Here is a 21,956-nt window from a genome sequence, read left to right as displayed (position 1 = left end):
CTTCCTTCCATCTTGTGTGTAGATAGCTTCGCCCTCTCTCACATCCACAAATACTACCACCACCTTCGCCATTCATCCCCTCCCAGCAACACCCGTTGATATGGTTTTCTCGATTTTTCGGGGCTCCCTACCTGCGACCCGCATGCCGAGTCGGTATCTCGCGACATATCGAAGTCGGGATGTTCGAGTTTCGAGGAGTGACTTCCACACAACACCTTCACGTGAAATACTCAAACCGTATCTCCTCGCCGATATTGGCGAAGGTGAGTTATAGAATTAGATCCTTTATGAGACTGTCATTAACAGACTCAGGCATTACGGAGTGCCGGGTTGTTCAATGGTTCGTCAAACCAGGAGACCGAGTGAGCCAGTTTGACGCCATTTGTGAGGTTCAGTCGGATAAGGCCTCTGTTGAGGTTTGTCATGTTGTTTCAACTTTGCTCTCAATTTTCCTAACAATTCAATTAGATCACTTCCCGATATGACGGAGTCATTGCCAATATTCACCATCAAGCAGATGAGATGGCTGAAGTAGGGAAAGTAAATTTGCCCTGGTCCCCACGGAGAAATTGGCGTCGAATATTCGCTGATTCTATATAGCCTCTTCTCGACATTGATGTTGAAGAAAGCCTATCAGATCTTGATAAATATTCGACAGAAGTGGGAGCGAGAGAGGCTACTTCAGATGACTCGAGCGTTGTGGCTACCAACGCCGCGGAAGTAGCAGTGAACACCGATACGCCCAACAAAATTTCCAACTCGGGTCCCGAGCCTGATATCATAAACTCTGGGCTCATTGTCCCAGCAGTCAGGGCTATGCTCAAGAAGCACAAAATTGATATCAAGGATGTCGCTGGGAGTGGAAAGGGTGGAAGAGTGCTGAAGGAGGACGTGCAACGCTATCTTTCTTCAGGAATCTCAGCTCCGAAATCCTTGTCCAAAAACATTGCAACCCAGCCCACTGTCATCTCACAAGATCAAGTCGTACCTTTGACCCCGATCGAGAGCCAGATGTTCAAGGTTATTACTCGTGCTCTTGACATTCCGCACTTTGGCTACAGCCACTCTGTCGACGTCACTTCTTTGATCAGTCTACAGCGTAGCTTCAATGAGAAGCTAGACACCTCGAAAGATATGTATGGGGATGACATTACGAAGTTAACCCTTCTTCCTTTCCTTATCAAGGCTCTGTCACAAGCCTTCCTACGTCATCCGAAGTTGAACGCCCACTTCAGACACAGAGACGGATCAGTCAAGTCCCCGGTTGATTATCAAGGCGTCTCATAATTTCGGCGTTGCCATCGACACACCTAACGGCCTTCTGGTTCCGGTTGTCAAAGATGTTCAAGATCGGTCCATTTTTTCCATCGCCGCTGAAGTTAAGCGACTTGGCGCACTTGCTAAAGAAGGTCGTCTCACCCCATCTGATATGAGCGGAGCTACTTTCACTGTGAGCAACATTGGGAGTATCGGGGGTTCTGTTGTTAGCCCTGTCATAGTGCCTCCTGCAGTTGGCATTGTCGCTCTAGGCAGGGTCGAAGAAGTTCCGGTCTTTATACAGGCTAGGAATCAGGATGATACATCAATTGTGAGGCGTGATAAGGCCGTTCTTAGCTGGAGTGCAGATCATCGAGTTCTTGATGGTGCTTCAGTCGCGAGATGCGCGCAGCTCGTGACCCAGGTATTGGAGAACATTGAGAAACTCGGCATTGGACTACGTTAAGCACTTTGTTCGATTTTCAAATCATTCAGCTATCCTGTATTATACTGCACGTTATCCAATTTCAATCCTCGTGAAATATTCAAAATTCATCAACGTAAGCACTTAATTAGTTCGTAAAAGTGGCAAACAGTTGATTTCTTTACAACATCAAAATTTCATTATCAAATACTACATCTGACAACTCGCGGGTGAAAATAATGCGGAACTAAATGACTGGAACGCGAACACAACATATGCACCATGAAGTGCCGATAGGATGATAACCAGACGAAAGTGGACCATACTAAGAAAATTAGAGTGGATGAGAAGTGTAACTAGTTGATTCAGTATAGGGTTATCTTGGGGCTATGTCCGTATTTCCTGCCTGAGGGTCCGGAGTGGCGACCTATATCATACTATCATGATGTCAACCCCGCCATTTGGAAACCTTTCCGCCTCAGGCCTCAAGATACACGTCGGGGTCGTCACTAGTATGCACTACTAGGGGTATGGGGTAGATCATTTCACCGCCCATTCCAGTGAATATATCCGAACCAAAGCGGAATGGCGTAAAACATGTTAAATATCCCGACCTTCTAGCGCTCTTTGACTTGCTTGCCCACACCACTATTAACAACCCGGATTTGGACAAGTACCTTTTTCCGACCCTGCTAGTAAGACATCCCATTAACACGATAAGCATGTGTGATGTTGACTAACATTATTCAGTCTCACGCCTGTAAGACGTTAAATACAGCTTGTGGAACTTCCCTGGCAAATGAACCCCAACTAAATTCAAATCTCGCCGCTGAAATAAATCTATTTGCGAACATTACTTCAATCATGTCTGATACTTCGATTCTTCGACCTAGCGGCTTAGCCCATGTCGTCTTCAGAACGGCCAACATCAGCGCCATGGTAGAATTCTGGTCCACATTCCTGGGCGCGGAACGGGTATTCGAAAACGAGTTCATTGCATTCCTCCGCTATGACGAAGAACATCACCGTGTCGCTATCATTAACGATCAAAGCACCGTTCCTCGTCCGGCAACCGCGGCAGGTCTTCACCATGTCGCTTTTACCTACGATACACTTCAGGGACTTCTTAAAGCTTGGAATTTGAGAGTGCAACTTGGGATCAAGCCCACCTGGTGTGTCAACCACGGACCTACGACTAGTATTTACTACAAAGATCCGGATGGAAACTCTATTGAGACCCAGGTCGATAACTTCGACACCGTCGAGGAGGCAAATGAGTTCATGACCTCCAGATATTTCCAAGAAAATCCTATCGGAGTAGATATACACCCAGATGAGCTGCTTCGCCGGTTGGAAGCGGGTGAGGATGAGAAAGTCATTAAGAAGCGAGTCGAGATAGGAAAGCGTCATGATATTCCAGCAGCAGTGTAGCGTCTGACAAAAGATGACTATTGAATATGCGTTGGAGCATAAAGACTCAATCTTTTTGACACCATGTCTCACGATGTCAGTTCAATGCTTTGTTACTATACGGAGGGCACAACAAATTGATTCATGAAATCATGTATTTAATTGTGAAACAGACCTTTTCTATCAATCAACAATCATCAAAAACTATTATATCTCAACCTTCCCACTTGGGTAAGAAAGTAGAGCCAAATCCACTACAGTATCAAGCTGTATAATGCTGGTAGTGACGCGAGCGAGAACTGAAAAAGTGGTGGTTTAAAGGAGAGAGAGCAAACTACATTACTAGGACATGGCAAAGACATGCTTGATACCTGAGGCCTATAGGCCTCAACATTTAGAAGCGCACTCCGTTACCCCGACTTAGTACCTAAGCCGGATTTTTCGCGGTCATGCACATGGCAGTGTTAGCTTTACTTCCGCGCGGGGCTACTCCCCGGGATGGTTGCATATACGGAGAAAGCCAAAACTCCGGTACGCCGGGGGCCCGGATTTCCCCACGTTATGTATTTCCCCGTACTAAAAAGGAAATGAGCGGCCTTTTACTTGGGAATGGAGGATGGGCCGTTACTCTTAGAAATTCGTGTGACATCTTGCCAGATATCTATCTGAAATTACTTATGAAAGATTGTGCGGCTTGAAATATCACATAATCTTCATTTCGAATTCCATAATTCAGCATTTCTCGTTCCTAGCACTATGGCTCACGAAATAGAAGTTCCAGTTATCATTGTCGGAGGTGGTGGTTGTGGGTTGACTCTTTCAAGCTTCTTGTCCAACTATGGAATCGGGCACGTTCTTCTCGAGAAGCATACAGGTACCTCAATTCTGCCCAAGGCGCACTATCTGAATCAACGTACGATGGAAATTCTCCGTCTTCATGATATGGTAGAGGAAATTGTTGAAAAGACATGCCCCCCCACGACACATGAGCCAGGTTGCATGGAAGACTTCGCTTGGTGGCTCTGGGCCCTTGGATCGTAAAGTGATCTCCAAATTCGAATGTTTCGGTGGAAACGATGGAACCGAATTCGCTGAAGCTTACAAGTTCGATAACTCCCACATTGGAAGCTCCAAATGTATATAAGCTCACCACATCATAGGCGCGATGCTCCGCTTCGTTCTGGCAATCTTCCACTATTTCGACTGGAGCCTATTCTCAAGAAGCTTGCAGAAAGGCGGAACCCGGGCAAAGTTTTGTTCGGTCATCAAGTGTTGGATTTCGTCGATGAAGGCTCTTCCGTTGCTGTCAAAGCGTCCGACGAACTAGGAAATACCTCATCCTATCGGTGCAAGTATCTTATTGCTGCAGATGGGGGCCGTACCATAGGCCCCAAGCTTGGTGTTAAGATGGAAGGTCCAACCAATATCACTGATATGGTTTCGGTCCATTTCAGCGCTGATCTCTCTGAGTACTGGGATGATCGTTACTTTGCATGTCACTTCATCAATGGTGAATGCAATACAGTATTTGAGAGTGGTGCGATTGTTCCTATGGGTCCCAATTGGGGCAAAAATTCCAAGGAATGGGTGTTTCATTGCGGATTCGCGATGGACGACCAAAATCGACACGATGACGCTGCATTACTTCCCCGTATTCGTCAACTATTGAAGATTCCTGACTTGAATATGGACGTGCACAGAATCAGCCACTGGGCCATAGAGAAAGTCCTTGCGGACAAGTATCAAGTGGGACGAGTCTTTCTTGCCGGCGATGCCGGAAATCGTCGCCCACCTACGACTGGTTTAGGGCTTAACACCGCGGTCGAGGATTCCCTTAATATTGCCTGGAAACTGGCTCTGGTTCTAAAGGGACAGGCTAGTGAGGCAATTCTAAATAGCTATGAGCCAGAAAGACGAGCTGTGGGCGAGATTAACTCCGACTGGGGGTTATTTACTTTCAACAACTCAGCCGTGATCAATACTTCTCTCGGTCTTATTCCAGGAGACAGATTGGCAAATGAGCTGCGCTTCAAAAGTTTGTTTGAAAATACAGACAAAGGCCGCAGCTTCCGTGCTCAAGTTGCGCGCATAGTCAGCACACAATCTATTGAATTTTGTGCTCACGGAATTGAATTGGGCTTCGGATATCGCAATGGTCTTCTTCTGCATGACGGAAGTCTTCCAGTTGAGAGCGATCCACTTGGTCTTATATATTACCCAACCACGCAGCCTGGACATCGTCTCCCACATGCCTGGATTGAGGCAGGAAATCATGTCATCTCCACTCACGACCTGGTGCCAAGAAACGCAGGATTTTCCTTGATCACAGACAGCGAAGGAAGTGATTGGACAATTGCTGCTAATAATATCCGCCAAAACCGTGGTATTGAAATCTTCGTGGCTCAGATTGGTGATAACTGTTCTTATCGGGATTACGACGACCGATGGGATAGCCTGAAGGGCACTCAGTCTGGTGGCGCAATTCTTGTTCGACCTGATAACATAGTAGCCTGGAGGTCCGTTTATAAGAGTTGTGGTGGCGGCATAGAATTGGAAACTGCAATGGCACAATTGCTGCAGGGCGATATTCATGTGAGCATTGGTGAAGATACTGAGGAATATTCTAAGGCAAAGCTCTAAGCCAAGTAGATTATTAGGGCGAGTGCCTCGGGCTCTCCAGATCTGCCTATAACTATCAGCCTCTCTCTTTTGTCTTCATCATCTAACTAAACCTTTCATCATTTTCTTCCTCCATCCCACCGTAGGCTCGTCCTAGATTCTGCTATCCAGAATATTCATCCAGTAACCAACCATGAATATATGCATCTACAAGGCACCTTTTCTTAATTGGAATTTTCCCTTTTGAAATCCAAACTGCATTGTTATCATTTGTTCAAAACTTAGAAGTAGTAGAGAATGGCGATAGAAACCCGGGCACATCAAACAGTAACTCGCCGAATACGAGCTAGAATTGTCACCACGCGAAGCGACGTTTTGACTTTTTGCCAATGCGTTGAGAGATCCATGATGATGTGTCTAACCCCATCGGTTCGGGTCCGCTTTGCGGGGAATATGGGAATCCGGGGTATTACTAGCTTCCATTGTTGCTTTCCCCAGCTGCCAATAGTATACCTAGTAGGTACGTCGATGTCAAAATATATTTAAGACGCCCGCCACAAGGATGCTATTCCAAGGTTTGAATATACCAGTACAAAGCCAAGAGAAACCCGAACACTATAATTAAGTCAAGATGGAAGCCAACGCCAAAGCCAACGCCTCAATTCACCACGCGGAATTCTTGGAAAATCAGATCACTGATCCAGCGAATCCTGGTATCCAAGACCAGAAAGCCGTATTTCTGGACCCAGAGTCATATAAAGCAGAAGCATTAAAAACAGGCGCTGACGGACATATTGTTCTCATTCCTGAGCCTTCAGAAGACCCCCAGGATCCCTTGAATTGGAGTTTTAAGAAAAGGCATACCATGCTCGCAATTGTTGTGGCATGTTCCTTTTTGCCTGATTATGGTAGCGTCACTGGGGCAGCGACTTTGGCGCCGCAAGCAGAGTAAGTACATCCACCATGAGTGCAAATTTAGAATTTTTTTCAATTTTTAAAGAGTATTGGTCTTATTTCAATTTTCTGCAGAGAGTACGGAATTACCCCAGATGAAGTTAACCATTCTCAGTCGGGAAACCAATTTATGGTCGGCGCGGGAGGAGTCATTGCGGTTATGTTGTCTGCATATTTTGGTCGACTGCCAGTCCTTTTCTGGTTTACGCTCTTTGCTTTCGCAACATCTGCTGGCCAAGCGGGCTCTATTGGATTTACTGGGTTCTTCGTGCCGCGAGTTATGAATGGCTTCTTTTCAGGGGTCGCTCAAGGGGTAATTTCTTTTCTCGCATATTATGGTCTCAATTTCTCACGCTGATAATATTTCAATAGGGTGGCCTAATGTTCATTAAGGATCTATTCTTCCTTCACGAGCAAGCGTAAGGAATTTCAACTACGTCATTTTGAAATCCATCATCATTCAAATCTAATAATTGACCCACATTAGGCGCAAAATCAATCTTTGGCAATCCTGTGTGATCCTTTCGCCTTTTCTCGGGCCGCTTCTTGCCTCTTTTATGATCACGAGTCTGTCATGGCGGTGGCCATTTTGGATTTACACGATCATGACTGGCTTGGCTTTATTAGCCGTTGTTTTGTTTGGCGAGGAAACATATTACGATCGCAATATTCCTCTCTCGGAACAGCCAGTTTCACAGTCCAGGTGGCTGCGGCTGGTCGGTATCGAGCAATGGCGATCACGTCGTCGTCGCAACACACTGAGTGAAGCTTTTTGCCGGTCGTTCAAGGTTCTTATCAAGCCAATCATATTACTTACCAATTTTTACTATGTCTGCATCTTCGCATGGCTCGTTGCGATAAATGCTACACTTCCTATATTCTTATCCTCTCTTTACGGTTTTTGGCCAAAACAGACCGGTATGTGTGAAACAATCCCTCTTATCTATCCAATGAACTAAATCCCTCGGAAACTATTGGATTGCTGAGCCTATTTTGATAATGTATAATATGACAGGCTTCATGTATTTTGCCCCTGCTGTCGCATCCATAGCAGCATACATATCAGGTCACTGGTTGCACGATATCCTGGCAAGACTATATATCCGGCGGAATAAAGGCAACTTCGATCCCGAGGCCCGGTTAATTATTGTATGGCTTGCGATGCCTTTCATGATTTCGGGTCTTGTTATAGTTGGGTTCTCGCTACAACGGCATTACCATTACATGCTCGTTGCGCTCGGCTGGGGGCTATATACATTTGGAATGATTCTCAACTCAGCCAGTGTCAACATGTATGTTCTGAATTCCTACCCTGAAGCTAGCGGTGAGGTTGGAATGTGGATCAACTTCTCGCGAACTGCGGGTGGTTTTATTATCAGCTACTTCCAGGTCTCATGGGTCGAACGTGTGGGCGCAGAAGTGGCGTTTGGAACCCAAGCAGCTATTTGTGCAGCCGTCTTTCCTATAATCATTCTTTTACAATTGCGTGGCAAGCAACTGAGGAGCTGGGGTGGGGAACTGAACTTCAAGACAGACTAGATAATTCACATGTTAATCAGGAGACTCCACCCGTTAGGAGTAGCTGGATTAAGACTTGGATATCAAAATCAAATCTAGATTCAACTTTTTTCGAAAACTTGATTGTTATTCACTTGGGACAATTGGTCTCACATTGAAAACGGATACGGCTTTCAAAGTATGATAGTAATTTTTGACCGGTTAACTATACGATCTTCAGAGTCAATTAAAATAAAGTTATTAGCATCTATAGAATTATTTGCCCAAAGTTATATATATTAGAACAACCTTGGAAACTACTAGTATGTCTATACATGACCCACCTGGTATTGGTAACTTGTAGTACAATGAATCTGGACGATCCGCCAACCTAAACTAAAACCTAGGTAAACGCAACTTGAAGTGTCTCGACTGTTCACATTTCGAACCCTATTGCCTAGATGATTTCAAGCATTGACCTTGCGTCAGTTGACTTATCTTCTGTCTATTCAATACAATAACTTCGGAGGTTGTGATGCTTATGGAATTTAATTTGAAAGAAAACTATTTTTTGCAAGTGGTAACTAACCCATACCAAAGTCATTTTAGTAGAAGCAGGCTACTCATAGTGTACTCTATTTATTAGAGTGCCGATCTTTCCAATATGAACCCGAATATCATCTCCATCGTCTAGAAATATTCTAGGAGATCGGAAATATCCGATTCCCTGCGGAGTTCCGGTCAGAATGATTGATCCGGGTTCGAGAGTAGTCCCTTGAGACAAATAGGCTACCAATTGATATACTCCAAAAACCATGTCACTGGTATTTCCATTTTGAACTGTCACACCGTTGTAGGTTGCGCCGATTGACAGATCCTGAGGGTCGTGGATAGCAGTAGGGGATACCAGGCAAGGCCCTGTGATAATGAGGCAGAAAGGTTAGATTAATGCTCACTACGTGTTCAGATCTATAACACTTACCAAGAGGACAGCTTGAATCCATTCCCTTTGAAAAGCAAGGCATTGCGCTTTTCATTTGTATGGCTCGCGCTGAAACATCATTGGCTGCCGTGTACCCTAGAATAAAATTGGGTGCTTGCTCGGCGGTGATATCTCGAGCAGATTTTCCAATCACAATGACCAGTTCGGCCTCATAATCACTCGTACCATCCTGGGCACACTTTGGTATATTGATTGTTTCGGGATATGGATTAGAAATCGCCGTTCGTGGCTTTGAGAAAAGCGCGGGAACCGTAGGAATTGGAAAATTCGCTTCCTATAGCATGTCTTAGCAGGCCACCCCCTGTAGAAAGATTAAACAGGAGCTTGAACGAGCTACACACCTTTGCATGAAGTTTATAGTTGAGTCCAATACAACGAATGAAAGGACATGATTTTGGATCAATCGGCGACAACAGCTGGAAGCAAACTTTGAGTGACTGCGTGTCTTTTTCTATAAAGGGAAGTAGAAAAGCGCACCTGTCGGACTTGTAAAACTTTTTCTCCGACTTTACCGTCGTAGATAGAACCTTCGATGAGACGTGCATGGATTGGATATCCATTTCGGGAGTCCTCGCCGACATCGCGATTCGAGTCGACGAGTTGGCCCAGATGGATTTTACCATCTTCGACCGCTACAAAACGAATCAGATGCGTCCAAGATTCCATTTTGATGGTAGACGTAGATTTCTTAGTTAGATCATGCATATATAACGGATGATATATTTGTTTATAAACTCGGAAAAATATAAGCTTTTTATGTTGCCGTACCAGTCAGCGCGGTCCTTTTTCGGGCCGACTCCTTTTGTACGGAAAGTCGCAGGTCCGCGGGCGAAGGTGGGGATTTTACAAGCCGCGTGTTTTGCGATCTGGGAGTGACCCTAAATACAAACTATTAACCTATTTGTTACTTTAACTGGACTCCCGCGATTTTCGTCATCAATGTGTCTTTCTTTCCTGTCAACTACTAGTACTTTAGAATACATCATATTTCTAAATTGTGAAAAAATGACGGAAACATGTGCGCGATAAGTCAAGAGTTGTCAACTTATGTTAAACTTCCAAGGTTCACAACACATGGATCAAAGCTCAGACAAAAATGGCCTCATTTGTTGCAAGTAAAATTATGGCTCTCGATGCCAGATTCTGTCCTCATACTAGTATTTATCGGAAATCTGCCTTTGAAAGGGGCAACAGAAAGGTCAAACAGGCATGATCAAATACCTCCCTATAGTACAATCACTTGAATAATTAAATTTTCGGTATGAATATGTTTCAAAAAAAGATCATATCCCCCGATTCAGGAAAGTAATCAAAAAGGTCCGTCGAGAGTTGATTCAATTCATCAATTCCGACAATTGAATCAAATACCGAATCCTAGAAAGATATTAGAAAAGCTATTGGAAAAGAGGTTGCTGGAAATAATTGAGGTAGAATCACTTACCATTGGAGAGGTATCTTCCGGGAAACTTGGAATCGCATTTACAGTTGATTGTGTGGATTTCAGTCTTACGACTTTGCTTGCAAGACCAATAATTTCGCGAGGAAACTCGAAGGATACTTGCGACGCGGTCAAGAAGCGAACTTTTGCAAAATGTCCGGCGGCGAGATCAAGATGCGCCATATCCGATTGTACCGTGGCACTCTCTGGGTTCTTGAGAATGTAAACAAACAGATTGATCACAGCAAGCATGGGGTAATAAAATGCAATTCTAGGGTCATTAGTAAATATTGGGGAAAGAAGCGGGACCGAGGATAAGGATGACTCACGGCGATGGAAAGGTTGTGTCGAATGAAGTATCTTTGAGGGCTGACAAAATCCCCCTCGATGCCTCAGCCGCCAAGTTAGAGCTTCTTGAGATTTGATCATCGAAGTGCGGCTCTTTGCGAGTCAGAGCTGAGGCTATCCAAGGATAGTGGAAGATCGCATGTAAAGCAATCACACTACCCCAATACAGATAGTTTAGGCGTAATATATTCACTCTCTGTCGATAAGATGTTATTGAAGGTGAAGATTCAGTATTTTGCGGAATTTTAAGATGAGGTGGGAGGAGATTTCGCCACTCCTCCAGCCTATCTTCCAGTTTTCTCGCGATCTCGACTAGTTTCCCAGGAGATTGGTTGAACGCCCTGACCGAAAAAAGCTGTTGAATCATCCCCGAGCATATCCTAGCATGAGATATAATAGCAGAAAATACTTCAATATCTATCGTGCTCCCTTCGGGAGTTCGGCTAGGTATCTGACAGCTAATTTCAGAGTCGTCGAAAGTCTATATTGATTTGTTAGCAAATATCGAGTAGTACTACCAACCCCGTTGATATGTAACCCATAATCGGAACATTCAAAGAGCTGTCAGAAGTTAATACTTACAGATGGGCGACCGGACCGCAAGGCAATATAGCTTTCGTAGCAATATACAGTCCAAAAAACCCAGCTTCTATGGAGGATCTCTACAGTGGGGAGTTTCCATAGCTTCGATGGCTGTCTATGAAGACCCTTGGACTGTGCAAGCCGAGCGGCGGAAGAACAGAGCATATATTCAACGGCCGGGCTTCCTAAAAGCTCCGCAAAGGAAGTCTCCATGTCAAGTCAGAGACAAATACTCTCGGGGCTTGTGGAAATTTACTTACCATCACAAGGAGAGCTTGAATTGCCATGAGGCCATTTGGCAAGTATAGAAGATCCGATAAAACGGAAAACGCGTTGTGGAAGAACTGTAAAGATTCTTGCTGGACTTTTTCAAAACTTCTAGCTTGGTCCATCGACCCCGAAGATCGACATCCAACTCCATAAACAGCATTTCGTAGAGCATACCAGGCGGCATCGTCATTCTTGCTGGAGTTCTGGAAATGCGATCGCAGACGTGCTTCAAAATCGGGCCTAAAAATGGCTCCGAAAATGCTGTCGTGTGATTTTTCGAAATAAGCTACCAGGTTAGCTGGCTGATGTAAAGAGAAAAGGTCCTACACACACCTGAAGTATAGCGCCAAGCAGTTTGTATGTCTGGCTCTGGACTTCTTTCACGAAGAGTACCTCGATCAAGCGTCAAGCGACTTGTCCAATCCATCACCAATCCATGAGCAACTTGATGAAACCTGGTGGTCCCGACTTTGGCGCAGACCCACTGTAATCCAGGGTTGGAACAGATAGAAAGCCATGATCCAGGTCCTATTCTAGTCAGCTGGATGTCTCATAAGTCTAGAGGAATATTATTGTCACGAACCATGATGTTCCCAGTTCACCTATGATTTCAATTAGTTAAAAGAAAGTAAGCACGCAGAGCATTGAATCCTTGACGTACAGCTTGGAGGTCCATCGTAGCCTCCTCTCGATCGATTTCAGAGTCTCGAGGGGTTAGAGGCCTTTCTTGAATATCATCTTCATTGTTTTCATATAACAATGTGTTATGCGGGTTTGCAGAAGCTCCCAGTCCCCTAGTTGCCGAGCGATCCGCTGATCCCGCTTCCTCCCTTATATGCGGAGAATGTTGGCTGGGCCCAGCTAGATCACTTTCTGGGTGTAGCAGTACTTGTCTCCCTTCACCGAATGTAAAAGATGGTTGACTGGGTGGTGTTATGTTGGCAAACATATTATACTCACTGCGGTTGCTAGGCTCAACTTGCTGAGTTGTCTCAACTCTGTTGGCACCGCTGTGTCTCACGCGCTCTTCGTGAGTTTTGCGCCCTCTTCGTCGCAATACTGGATAGCTACATTGCTGCCCGCGGTCCTATAGCCAAGTTTAATTAAATTTTCCCTCAAAAACCGTATTAGAATACGGCGTACCATGCAATTCCCACAAGGGACTGTACCATCACCTATGTAGAGGATTTTTAGCAAGTTTCGGACAATCTCAGTAAGGTAACCAACATTTCACCTTCTTTTTCCTACAGTGAATGCAGGCCTGTGTTATCTTGGAGCGTTCTGTGCTCAGAGACATAGATATCTGGAATGATGGAGATGGCAAGACTTGAGTTGGTGTGGGGAGGCGTAAGAGATTGTGCGGGGAAACAGAGTTGCGTCTCAGACTTGGCATCGCCGTTCTCGTTTCGTAGAATACATTGGCATAGTACACATGACCCCCTTAGCCACCCTAACAAGATGAACTTTGCCACAGAACATGACAGGCTGGGCTCTGTAATTTCAGGAATCAACTTGAATTCATTTTTTCCATCTTGTCAATATTTGCGCAGCACAAGCCATACTAACTAATTTCGCACAACTATCTTGTTGGCTTTGACATTCGTCTTTATCATTTATCATTTCAAACGAGACAGTTGTTTTCTTTCTGGTACCCTCGGTCCCCTTGAATGCACGACAGGTTGTGACTAGTCATCACTAGTTTTTATATGGTGTTCCTTGACGTTTTGACCGAACGGCCTGTCTTCCAGACTGCCACCGTGCATTTCCCTGGCCAATTAACCATATGTTTCATCGCTTTATTTTCCGTTTTATCTACAGGTCATTTATCTAGATTCTATTTTCAATATTTCATTGCCAATGATGATATGAGCATCTGAACTTTCCTTCCTCATATTCACGCCGTAAAAAAAACGCCCGGGATCCAGCGGAAGATCCCACTTCCACCCCACAACGCAAGAAAAAAAGATAGAAAAAAGGTTTAGGCATACTCCGTACGCAGCAACTAGATCCATCGAATTCCAAAAAAAAAATTGAAAGGTCGGAAATTGGAGCGCCGGTCTCCGACAATCAATTTATCAAACACACTCGGATATAAGACTGATCGGTGTCGGTCATTTGGAGGGCCGAAAGCTTGATCGGCAGGAGACAGCTACGCTTATTCCCTTTTGGTTCGGCCCGAACGTTTTAGGTAATTTACTTGACTTGACTCTACTTGATGCGGGTGAAACATCGACCTGACTCTACAGCAACTAATACAGTCGGACTCAGTTTCTGAGAAGCTTACGAATACTCGTTGCCCTTTCCCCTCAAAGGTATCTGTTCACATCCCATCCGAGTCAGCATTCGTTTCCGAGTCATGTCGACAGCTACGCAAGAAAACCCCGTTACTGCCATTACCAATGTCAGAGTATTCGATGGGCAGAGGATCTGTGATCCGAGCACTGTTTTTATTGATGGAGAATTGATTGGCGGACCGGACGCAATTCCCAACAGGACTATCGATGCCCAGGGTGCTATTCTGCTACCAGGTCTGATAGATTGTCATATCCATTTGCATGGACCAGAAGACCTCGCGCGAATGACCGAGTTCGGCGTCACCACAGCACTCGACATGGCAACTTGGCCGATCGAGCTCCTTCAATCACTCCGCGGTAGGGAAGGCGTAACTGACATCCGGGGTTGCGGTGTCGCTGCCACAGCTCCCGGAAGTGTCCATAGCCGCATTCCTACTCTGCCTCGCGACGCTTTGGTCTCGAATGCAGTTGAAGCCAAACGATTTGTGACCGATCGAATTGCAGAGGGGGCAGACTATATCAAAATAGTCGCCGATGTGCCTGGGCCCGATCAAGAAACTCTCAATGCCCTCGTCGCCAACGCCCACCTGGGCGATAAGCTTGTTGTTGCTCATGCTGTCAGTCTAACTGCTACAGAGATGTCTCAACTTGCTGGTGTTGACTTCATCACTCATGCTCCTCTTGATGGTGTTATAACTGATCAGGATATCCAACGAATGCTCGAGAGTAAGCGCATCAGTATTCCAACCTTGACTATGATGATAGGGGTGGCTCGGGCAACTGGCAGGGACTTCGAAAATGCTCGTAAAACTGTGGCTGCGCTTCACCTTGCGGGTGTTCCTATTCTGGCCGGTACGGATTCCAACAAGGCCGCCGGCGTACCATCAAATGTCTCGCACGGAATCAGTCTGCATGAAGAACTAGCATTACTAGTCGATTGCGGGCTATCAACGACCGAGGCTCTCCGGGCCGCCACGTCTCTCCCAGCAAAGTATTTTGGCTTGAATGATCGTGGAGTCATTAAACCTGGCTATCGGGCTGATCTGATCTTGATTCAAGACAACCCAATTGAAGATATTAAGGCAACTAGATCCATAACCAGGGTTTGGATTGCAGGCCAAGAATGCTGCTGATGGCACACTCAATAGTTCACGTTACTATGTGGACCAGGAAGCAATCTAAAGTATTTGACATTCAAATAGTATTCATGCCTATCTTCTATCTTGGAATGTTATACTAGCCGTACCATAGTCTTACCGATCAGTCGTGCTTTTTTTACGGATTACTAGTAGATGCCTCAAACCAGACTTATTCAATCTACTAGAATATGCCGGTCAGCAGGCCCTCTCCTCGGGCTATACACGTTCTAGCCACAATCTGGCCCCCGCGGATAGGCCAATCCTGCTGAAACGGGACTGGCAAAATTCAAACGAACCTACGCGACAGGGGGCCCTACCAGCCTATAAACACAGCTGTAACATAATCTTGGGTGGCCCGAGGCATCGAGCATCAACAAATTACATGACTTTCAGAAGATTGTGATGGGGGCCAAATACGCGGGGTCTTGGAAGGGCTCTTTTTACTCGGGTTTCTGAGACATGTCACTCAACGGGAATTGAAATGAGAAAGAAAAGGAATGTTGGAACGAATAAGGGCATTTTATTCTAGAAATTTCTAATGTGATAATACATGGTGTTAGATACTAATGCACTTCCTTGGCGTATAGATTCAAGGTGGCGTTTACAGTCCCCGTATCCACGATAATGCTAGTATTTAGCTCCAATCACCCCCGCGCTTTTTGCGAGATCTCCTTTTTCCGTTTCGTGCCTGGGTCTCACCTTCTTCCAGAATTCAACTTCTCTTCCATCGAAGAAATATCCCTTTCGCTTCGCATCATACATCTCGCACGTTTATGTCAGATGAGGAACGCGCAAGAGATGGTCAAACATTACCAATACTCTGGATTCGGACATCGTTTGGGAGAAAAGACGATCCGGCTAGTCGGAGTGCCGCCGACGCGGGATATAGGCGTATCCGCTCAATTACTGCTGAAGATAACCTCGACAATATTTTGGATCAAGAGTGCTTTTATGACAACGAAAAATACAGTTCTAATAACCCTGTGCCCGATGAAGACGAAAGTCCCGAATTCATCGATGGATTCGCTTGCGGCACGCCAGGCCCTGTGCCATCATATATGATCACAACCTTAATGAACAAACCAGATACGTTGGACGGTCTCTCAGACCGCAATTGGCCAACAGAGTCTTATATGATACCACCCGAGCCAGATATGTTTCAATCACTTATGGTTGTTGTCGCTGATCGTAAGTCGTGCGAGGAGGGATGGATGTTGCTCTTGGCCGTGAATCACAAGGGAGAGGTTCTTCCTTTCAGAATTCGCGAAAGGGCTTCATGGACAACTCAACTTTTGCTCAATTTCATGGATGGCCAGCATTTAGATGAGAATACTCGAAATCCTGAACATGATATCGAATACTACCTGCGTGAAGGAGATGGCTGGGCTGATGCTTCTGTACCCTGAGGGTAGGCATTGCAAGCTCGATAGAAGCCACCGGAATGGGAGGATACATGCTCCCAAATTCATTTGCCATAAGACAATCTACAACTTGTGCCTAATGTGACTTGTTACCTTTGTCCGCCGAGTATATTTATGGATTGTTTTTCCCTGATCATGATGGTCGCCCACAGCTGGTCTTTGTATGGCGGAAGAGGCATTGGTAGTAAATTCGATAAACTGATTGTAAGATATTACCCAAGTTGAGGTAAACATCCGGACTTGATTGGCAGGTTGACAGATAGCCCGTTTGGGCCGCTTTTTCCGTGGAAATCGCGAGTATTTCTGCCAGCACATGGCACAATTGAGACCTGTTGCTGAGCTAGCATAATTATAAGTTGGGACACCCTTCATAAAGATGATCATGTCGAATTGACCCAAGTGAAAGTATATGTAATCCTAATTCAAATTAAAGGTGGTCCCCTTCAAGTTTTTAAAGTCAGTCACGGTCACGGTGTACCCCGAGTCTCTTACATTCTTAAACCTTGAAATATACTGCGTGCTTCATGCCGAGGTATTTCCGCCACAGCCTCTTTGAACTCCTTACTAGTGCTATGAGTACTTGTAAGCAGCGAGTTATATTAGACCTGCCGCCTGATTCCCCTATAAATTTCTTAATTATCCTGATCTATTCTTTAACAAAAAGTTTTATTTATTTCAAGATCCATGGATGTCTCTTAAATGCCTACTATATTACCGTTCAACCTGATGGAGGTATCTCGCCAATGCGTAATTCTTTGGCTTGTTTAAGACTTAATGCATAACCAGTTAATTTTGCCCTAAATTATTTGCCTACAATATAATACTCTTTATACTCCGCATTTCTAGTAAAGCATGTAAACGCAGCTCCCCAAAGCGGTCAGTCATTCTGCCACGTTATCGCAAGCTCTCCAACATCCTTGGGATCCACTCCGCAAGTGCCTCTGCCTCCCTCGTTCAGCCTTGACGCCTTTAGGTCGAGTCGATGCGCAATGGTGCATCCATACGAAGACAGCAGACAAAACCCAGGTCCGCAACGGCGGGCCTATCCTCCCCGTGATGATCGCGATGGTCGCATGTACGATGACCGCTCAAGATCTCGCTCACCTGGCGGTATACCCTCCTCCCCGCATGGACATGGCAAGAACCCCATGGGCTCTTGACCTCAAGGACTTCCTACTACACCTCTTTCTGGACTTTGGCTGATATCACCCCTTTTGTTTCCCGGGAAAAGGCTACTCTGGCTCCCACCAACGGCATGACAATCGCAGGCGCGAATACTCGGAGAATTGGGATGCGAGAGCTCCCCCTCAAAACAGAGACCAGGACGATCACCGTCGTCGAACTTCACGATCGCCTCAGCATCGAGGACGGCAGACATATCGAGATCGTGATCGGGAGGGCTATCGTTCGCCTGGTTATAGTCGCAGTCGAAGCTATAGCCGCAGCCGCAGCCCTCGGCGAGGCGGGTCGGGCTTTGGTCGCGAGAGCAAAGAAATTATGATGGACGGACTGCCACAGGATATGTCAGAGGATGATGTGAGTTACCTCCTGCTTGAATGCTTTCGTTCAATGTCAGTCGTTTTGCTCACCTTTTCTTTCTCGGTACAGGTTTCAGCAGAACTCGAACAAGCTTACCACATCACCGGCCTGGAAGAAATCCGCGTTATTCGTGACAGACACACAAGTTAGTGGACTGAACTTCTACTATGACGAGACGATTAGTATACTTATGGATATCATGTTGGCAGAGGTATCGCGAGGTCTTGGATTCCTTCGTTTCCGAACTATCGACTACGCCAGGGACTTTTTAGAACGGAACCACCCCTGCATCTATCTATATGGCCCGGCTGCTGGAGATAACGATCGCAGTACCAAGGTTCGCATAGCATACAGTCGTGAACGGGAAGATCGAGCCCGGGCAAAAGCCGATGGGGATTGGACTTGCCGGATGGTATGGGTTCTGCAGAAAGACATTGGGGTTGGGTTCTATGCTAATCTCGAGCTTATAGTGTGCAGTCGTCAATTTCGCAACCCGTGCAAAGTGCTTTCGGTGTAATGCACCTCGTCCTGGTAAGTTTACCCTGTGTCCGTTCCAGCAATCTTGGATGCTAATGAACATCAGAACTGGGTCCAGTTGGTCCTCCCGGGGTCCCAGCCCCGAAAGTAGTGAACAATGGCGATAATGACGCCGCACCTGAAAACCAACCATCCCAATTCATCCTCATTAGAGGTTTAGAAGGTTCTGTCAACGAAGATCTCCTTGCAAAGGGCGTCGCCAAACTATACCGACCAAATGTGGGAAATAACGATAACACGAATAACACGCAAAAGAAAGCTGGCAAGGTTGCTTCAACAACTGGAGATGCTAATCTTGGGGCCCGCGAAGGTTCTATTCGGCGTGTATTATTGGTCCGAGATCGCAAGACGAATGAAAGTTGGCATTACGGGTTTGCTGAGTTTGCCAATGTCATGGTATGTAGACCCGCGCTTCCCACTTATACAGCCACACTGACAGTACTTTTTATAGGATGCGCAAGCTGCTATTCAACGATTGAATTCTTTTGACAAATTCACCATCTCATCCCGACCAGTCCTGGTTAGCTACATCCATGCGGGAGTTTTCGTACCAGTTATGGACCCCCATCCCAGTACAGAACACTTCACATTCAGCCCGCTCGCCAACCCGTCACTAAAGCTCATGTATTGGGACGATGAGGGATACGTGACAGAACTCATGTTGTCATCCCCCGAAGATGATGTCGGCTATGACCAATCCAAGAGCGAAAAGCCTGTCGCAGGCCAAGATGAAAGCCAGTCTAAGGGACAAAAGGATACGGAGAAGGCCAAGAAGAGAAAGGCAGATGCATCAACCAATGCGAATGCAAAGAAGCTTGCCATGCCCTCTCACTTGCAGTTCTGGAGCAATCGACACGCCGAGCTTCACGGCATCCCAAAAGACAGCGACGGCAATGTCATTGAGACCCCATCGGAACCTCTCGATCAGAACGCCCCGCCGACGCAGTCTTATGCGGACCTTAATCGCAACTGCTGCTATTTGTGCATGCGCCAATTTAAGAGCACCGCCAATGTCAATCGCCATGAACGCCTGAGTGCACTGCACCGAGAGAATCTACAAAATGAACAAGCGAAGAGTCGTGGCATGGGGAAACTCATCAAACATGGAATTGTGCCACCGACAGCTGAATATCGTGACCGTGCCCGAGAACGTCGAAAGGCATTTGGCCGGGGCAAGCTTGGTGCTGGAACTGGAGCTGGAGCTGCTCGACCGAAACCGTCGGCTCCGAAGGAGGAAGAGGAACCACCAGTGCAAACAACGTCAAAGGGTGCATCACTACTCAGCAAAATGGGCTGGTCAGCCGGTTCTGGCTTAGGTGCACAGGGTACAGGTGTCACAGCCCCCATTGCTACAGAGGTTTACGCGCAAGGTGTCGGATTGGGAGCTCAGGGTAGCAAACTGGGTGATGCAAGCGAAGAAGCAGCTCGCAATACCCGGGGCCGCTACGACGAATTCCTAGAAAAAACCAAAGCAACAGCTCGACAGCGGTACGATCAAATGAACCACTGATAGCTAGGACCAACTGTACCATAAATGAATGATATCAAACATACCCACAATGGCAAAGAGAAGCAGAGAATTTTCTTCATGATATTTCAGCAGTGAACACCAACAGGCTATGCTCAGTATATCAAATCAGATGCATATTGTACAAGGTATCGTAAAATTAAGAGCAGAGTAGAGTGTGATGGTATGTTAGTATGTATCCCGAAACGCAGGCGCCGCAAAGCAAAGCAAAGCACAGCGGCACCCCTGGCACGACCTTCTTTACTCCTTCTTTGCCTCCAGCTCACGCTTCTTCGCCTTCTCAACTTCAAGCTGTTTCTCAAAGCGATCTCCAAACACGCTCGCAACCCAATCTGTAACCTCCTTCTCAAGCTCCTCATCCGACTTGCCCTGAGCAGCACCTTCTAATCCACCCCGCATGATCCGCCGCATATCATCGATCCCATTGACATTGAGCATACACATGATACCACCGGTAGTCATCATTCCAAAGGACATAACATTGATCGTGGCAAGGCTGAGCGCTTCGAATGAATCCATCGCGCCGTTGAAATTGGGCTGGTAGTAGGTTGAGGATGTGTAGTATGGCGGGATGGCGGCGATGCGCTTTTTGATGTGGGCTCTTCGGGTGATGAATACTGAGAACGCGAAGAATGCCACTCCTCCGGCGAAGAGTTTGAGGTTGGTGTTATCTTGTGGTTTGGGTGGTTGGGCTAGTTGTGTTGATGGTTCGGAGGGGGAGATGGAGGGGGTGGTTGGGCTTGTTTCGAGGACGCATTGTCGTTGGGACCTGGTGTGTTTGTGTCTGGCTTTGAGCCGGAGCCCCATCCTAGGAAGGAAAGCATTGCTTGGTATGGGGATATAGATCTGTTGAGATTTGTAAAGACAGATTCCCGACCTGGTCGTTGGATATTCTGGTTGTGGCGAAGGCGGAGGAATTGACACTTGAGGCAGCAATTCTATCTTGAAATTGAGGGATGGGTTGTCACCGCACGAACTCTGGAATGCTGGACAGGCGCTGAAGTGCTGAAATGCTGAAGTGATGAGAGGGGAGGGGATTGACAGCGCGTGCGGAGGCGGCGGAGCATCTTGGCCGATCTCCACGTGACACCGGCTTGGCCAGAACCAAATGGAAGCAGCCTGACCGTTTCTTCTATATCGATTTATTCTCAATATTCTACTTATTATACTTATCCGCATTTTTATTTCATGAGAGTCGTCGGGTATCGTTGAACTAGACTAGATGTTGCGTCTCGATAAATCCCCATGATTGCCTTATTGGCTTCAAAAAAACCCACATCCGTCTCACACCATCCGCTACGCTATGGTTTACCAGGGGAAGCCAAGTACTGGATGTCAGAACTGTCGACAGCGCCGTATCAAGGTATGCTCTCTGTAAATAAATAGCCCCTATCGAAATATGTGTATCGGGCTGACACTCCAAGTGCGATGAAACACGACCTCACTGCAGAGCATGTATAAGAACAAACCGCACATGTCCAGGGTATCCAGATCCGTTTGATTTGGTGCATAGAGGTCAATCATCTTCATTCAGAAAAACGGCAAAATTATCACCGGCAAGTGATAGGTCCAAATGTAGTACCGGTGATGGAGACACGCCGAGTGGCGCATCGTCAAAGGCGTTGAGCACCAGTGATGGATACGCATCAAGTCACCCAGGGACAAAAGCGCTCTCTCCTTACACAACAAATCCATC

General features: G+C 46.2%; 10 protein-coding genes across 10 annotated transcripts; 7 read left to right on the top strand and 3 right to left on the bottom strand.

Moving 5' to 3' along the window:
* Positions 1-142: 142 nt before the first annotated feature.
* N7509_005166 (uncharacterized protein) lies at positions 143-1,723 on the top strand (the record flags this gene model as incomplete). The annotated part of the gene is made up of 5 exons (XM_056629803.1): positions 143-263; positions 307-416; positions 469-540; positions 601-1,207; positions 1,236-1,723. The coding sequence occupies 5 exons, from the start codon at positions 143-145 to the stop codon at positions 1,721-1,723; spliced, it is 1,398 nt and encodes a 465-aa protein (XP_056489105.1).
* A 400-nt stretch (positions 1,724-2,123) lies between these two features.
* On the top strand, positions 2,124-3,112 carry N7509_005165 (uncharacterized protein; the record flags this gene model as incomplete). Its single annotated transcript, XM_056629802.1, has 3 exons — positions 2,124-2,193; positions 2,243-2,376; positions 2,432-3,112. The coding sequence occupies 3 exons, from the start codon at positions 2,124-2,126 to the stop codon at positions 3,110-3,112; spliced, it is 885 nt and encodes a 294-aa protein (XP_056489104.1).
* A 964-nt stretch (positions 3,113-4,076) lies between these two features.
* Positions 4,077-5,687, top strand: N7509_005164 (FAD binding domain-containing protein; the record flags this gene model as incomplete). The annotated part of the gene is made up of 3 exons (XM_056629801.1): positions 4,077-4,195; positions 4,252-5,607; positions 5,672-5,687. 3 exons carry the CDS (start codon positions 4,077-4,079, stop codon positions 5,685-5,687), a joined length of 1,491 nt encoding a protein of 496 aa, XP_056489103.1.
* A 654-nt stretch (positions 5,688-6,341) lies between these two features.
* N7509_005163 (uncharacterized protein) lies at positions 6,342-8,203 on the top strand (the record flags this gene model as incomplete). The annotated part of the gene is made up of 6 exons (XM_056629800.1): positions 6,342-6,658; positions 6,740-6,977; positions 7,037-7,083; positions 7,152-7,231; positions 7,292-7,582; positions 7,680-8,203. 6 exons carry the CDS (start codon positions 6,342-6,344, stop codon positions 8,201-8,203), a joined length of 1,497 nt encoding a protein of 498 aa, XP_056489102.1.
* Positions 8,204-8,780: 577 nt separating this feature from the next.
* N7509_005162 (fumarylacetoacetate hydrolase family protein) lies at positions 8,781-9,830 on the bottom strand (the record flags this gene model as incomplete). Its single annotated transcript, XM_056629799.1, has 4 exons — positions 8,781-9,079; positions 9,144-9,438; positions 9,506-9,615; positions 9,677-9,830. The coding sequence occupies 4 exons, from the start codon at positions 9,828-9,830 to the stop codon at positions 8,781-8,783; spliced, it is 858 nt and encodes a 285-aa protein (XP_056489101.1).
* Positions 9,831-10,436: 606 nt separating this feature from the next.
* Positions 10,437-10,854, bottom strand: N7509_005161 (uncharacterized protein; the record flags this gene model as incomplete). The annotated part of the gene is made up of 2 exons (XM_056629798.1): positions 10,437-10,538; positions 10,606-10,854. The coding sequence occupies 2 exons, from the start codon at positions 10,852-10,854 to the stop codon at positions 10,437-10,439; spliced, it is 351 nt and encodes a 116-aa protein (XP_056489100.1).
* A 3,304-nt stretch (positions 10,855-14,158) lies between these two features.
* Positions 14,159-15,229, top strand: N7509_005160 (amidohydrolase family protein; the record flags this gene model as incomplete). Its single annotated transcript, XM_056629797.1, has 1 exon — positions 14,159-15,229. One exon carries the CDS (start codon positions 14,159-14,161, stop codon positions 15,227-15,229), a length of 1,071 nt encoding a protein of 356 aa, XP_056489099.1.
* A 779-nt stretch (positions 15,230-16,008) lies between these two features.
* On the top strand, positions 16,009-16,641 carry N7509_005159 (uncharacterized protein; the record flags this gene model as incomplete). Its single annotated transcript, XM_056629796.1, has 1 exon — positions 16,009-16,641. The coding sequence occupies one exon, from the start codon at positions 16,009-16,011 to the stop codon at positions 16,639-16,641; it is 633 nt and encodes a 210-aa protein (XP_056489098.1).
* Positions 16,642-17,645: 1,004 nt separating this feature from the next.
* N7509_005158 (putative G-patch domain protein) lies at positions 17,646-20,242 on the top strand (the record flags this gene model as incomplete). Its single annotated transcript, XM_056629795.1, has 6 exons — positions 17,646-17,766; positions 17,888-18,192; positions 18,275-18,607; positions 18,666-18,726; positions 18,779-19,128; positions 19,184-20,242. 6 exons carry the CDS (start codon positions 17,646-17,648, stop codon positions 20,240-20,242), a joined length of 2,229 nt encoding a protein of 742 aa, XP_056489097.1.
* A 258-nt stretch (positions 20,243-20,500) lies between these two features.
* N7509_005157 (uncharacterized protein) lies at positions 20,501-21,067 on the bottom strand (the record flags this gene model as incomplete). Its single annotated transcript, XM_056629794.1, has 1 exon — positions 20,501-21,067. The coding sequence occupies one exon, from the start codon at positions 21,065-21,067 to the stop codon at positions 20,501-20,503; it is 567 nt and encodes a 188-aa protein (XP_056489096.1).
* Between the last annotated feature and the right edge of the window lie 889 nt (positions 21,068-21,956).

This window comes from Penicillium cosmopolitanum (genome assembly GCF_028827165.1).
Source record: "Penicillium cosmopolitanum strain IBT 29677 chromosome Unknown utg000006l:49.0-5199605.0:1.0-5204138.0, whole genome shotgun sequence".
NCBI classification, from domain to species: Eukaryota; Fungi; Ascomycota; class Eurotiomycetes; order Eurotiales; family Aspergillaceae; genus Penicillium; species Penicillium cosmopolitanum.
This window is presented reverse-complemented; position numbering and strand designations above follow the sequence as displayed.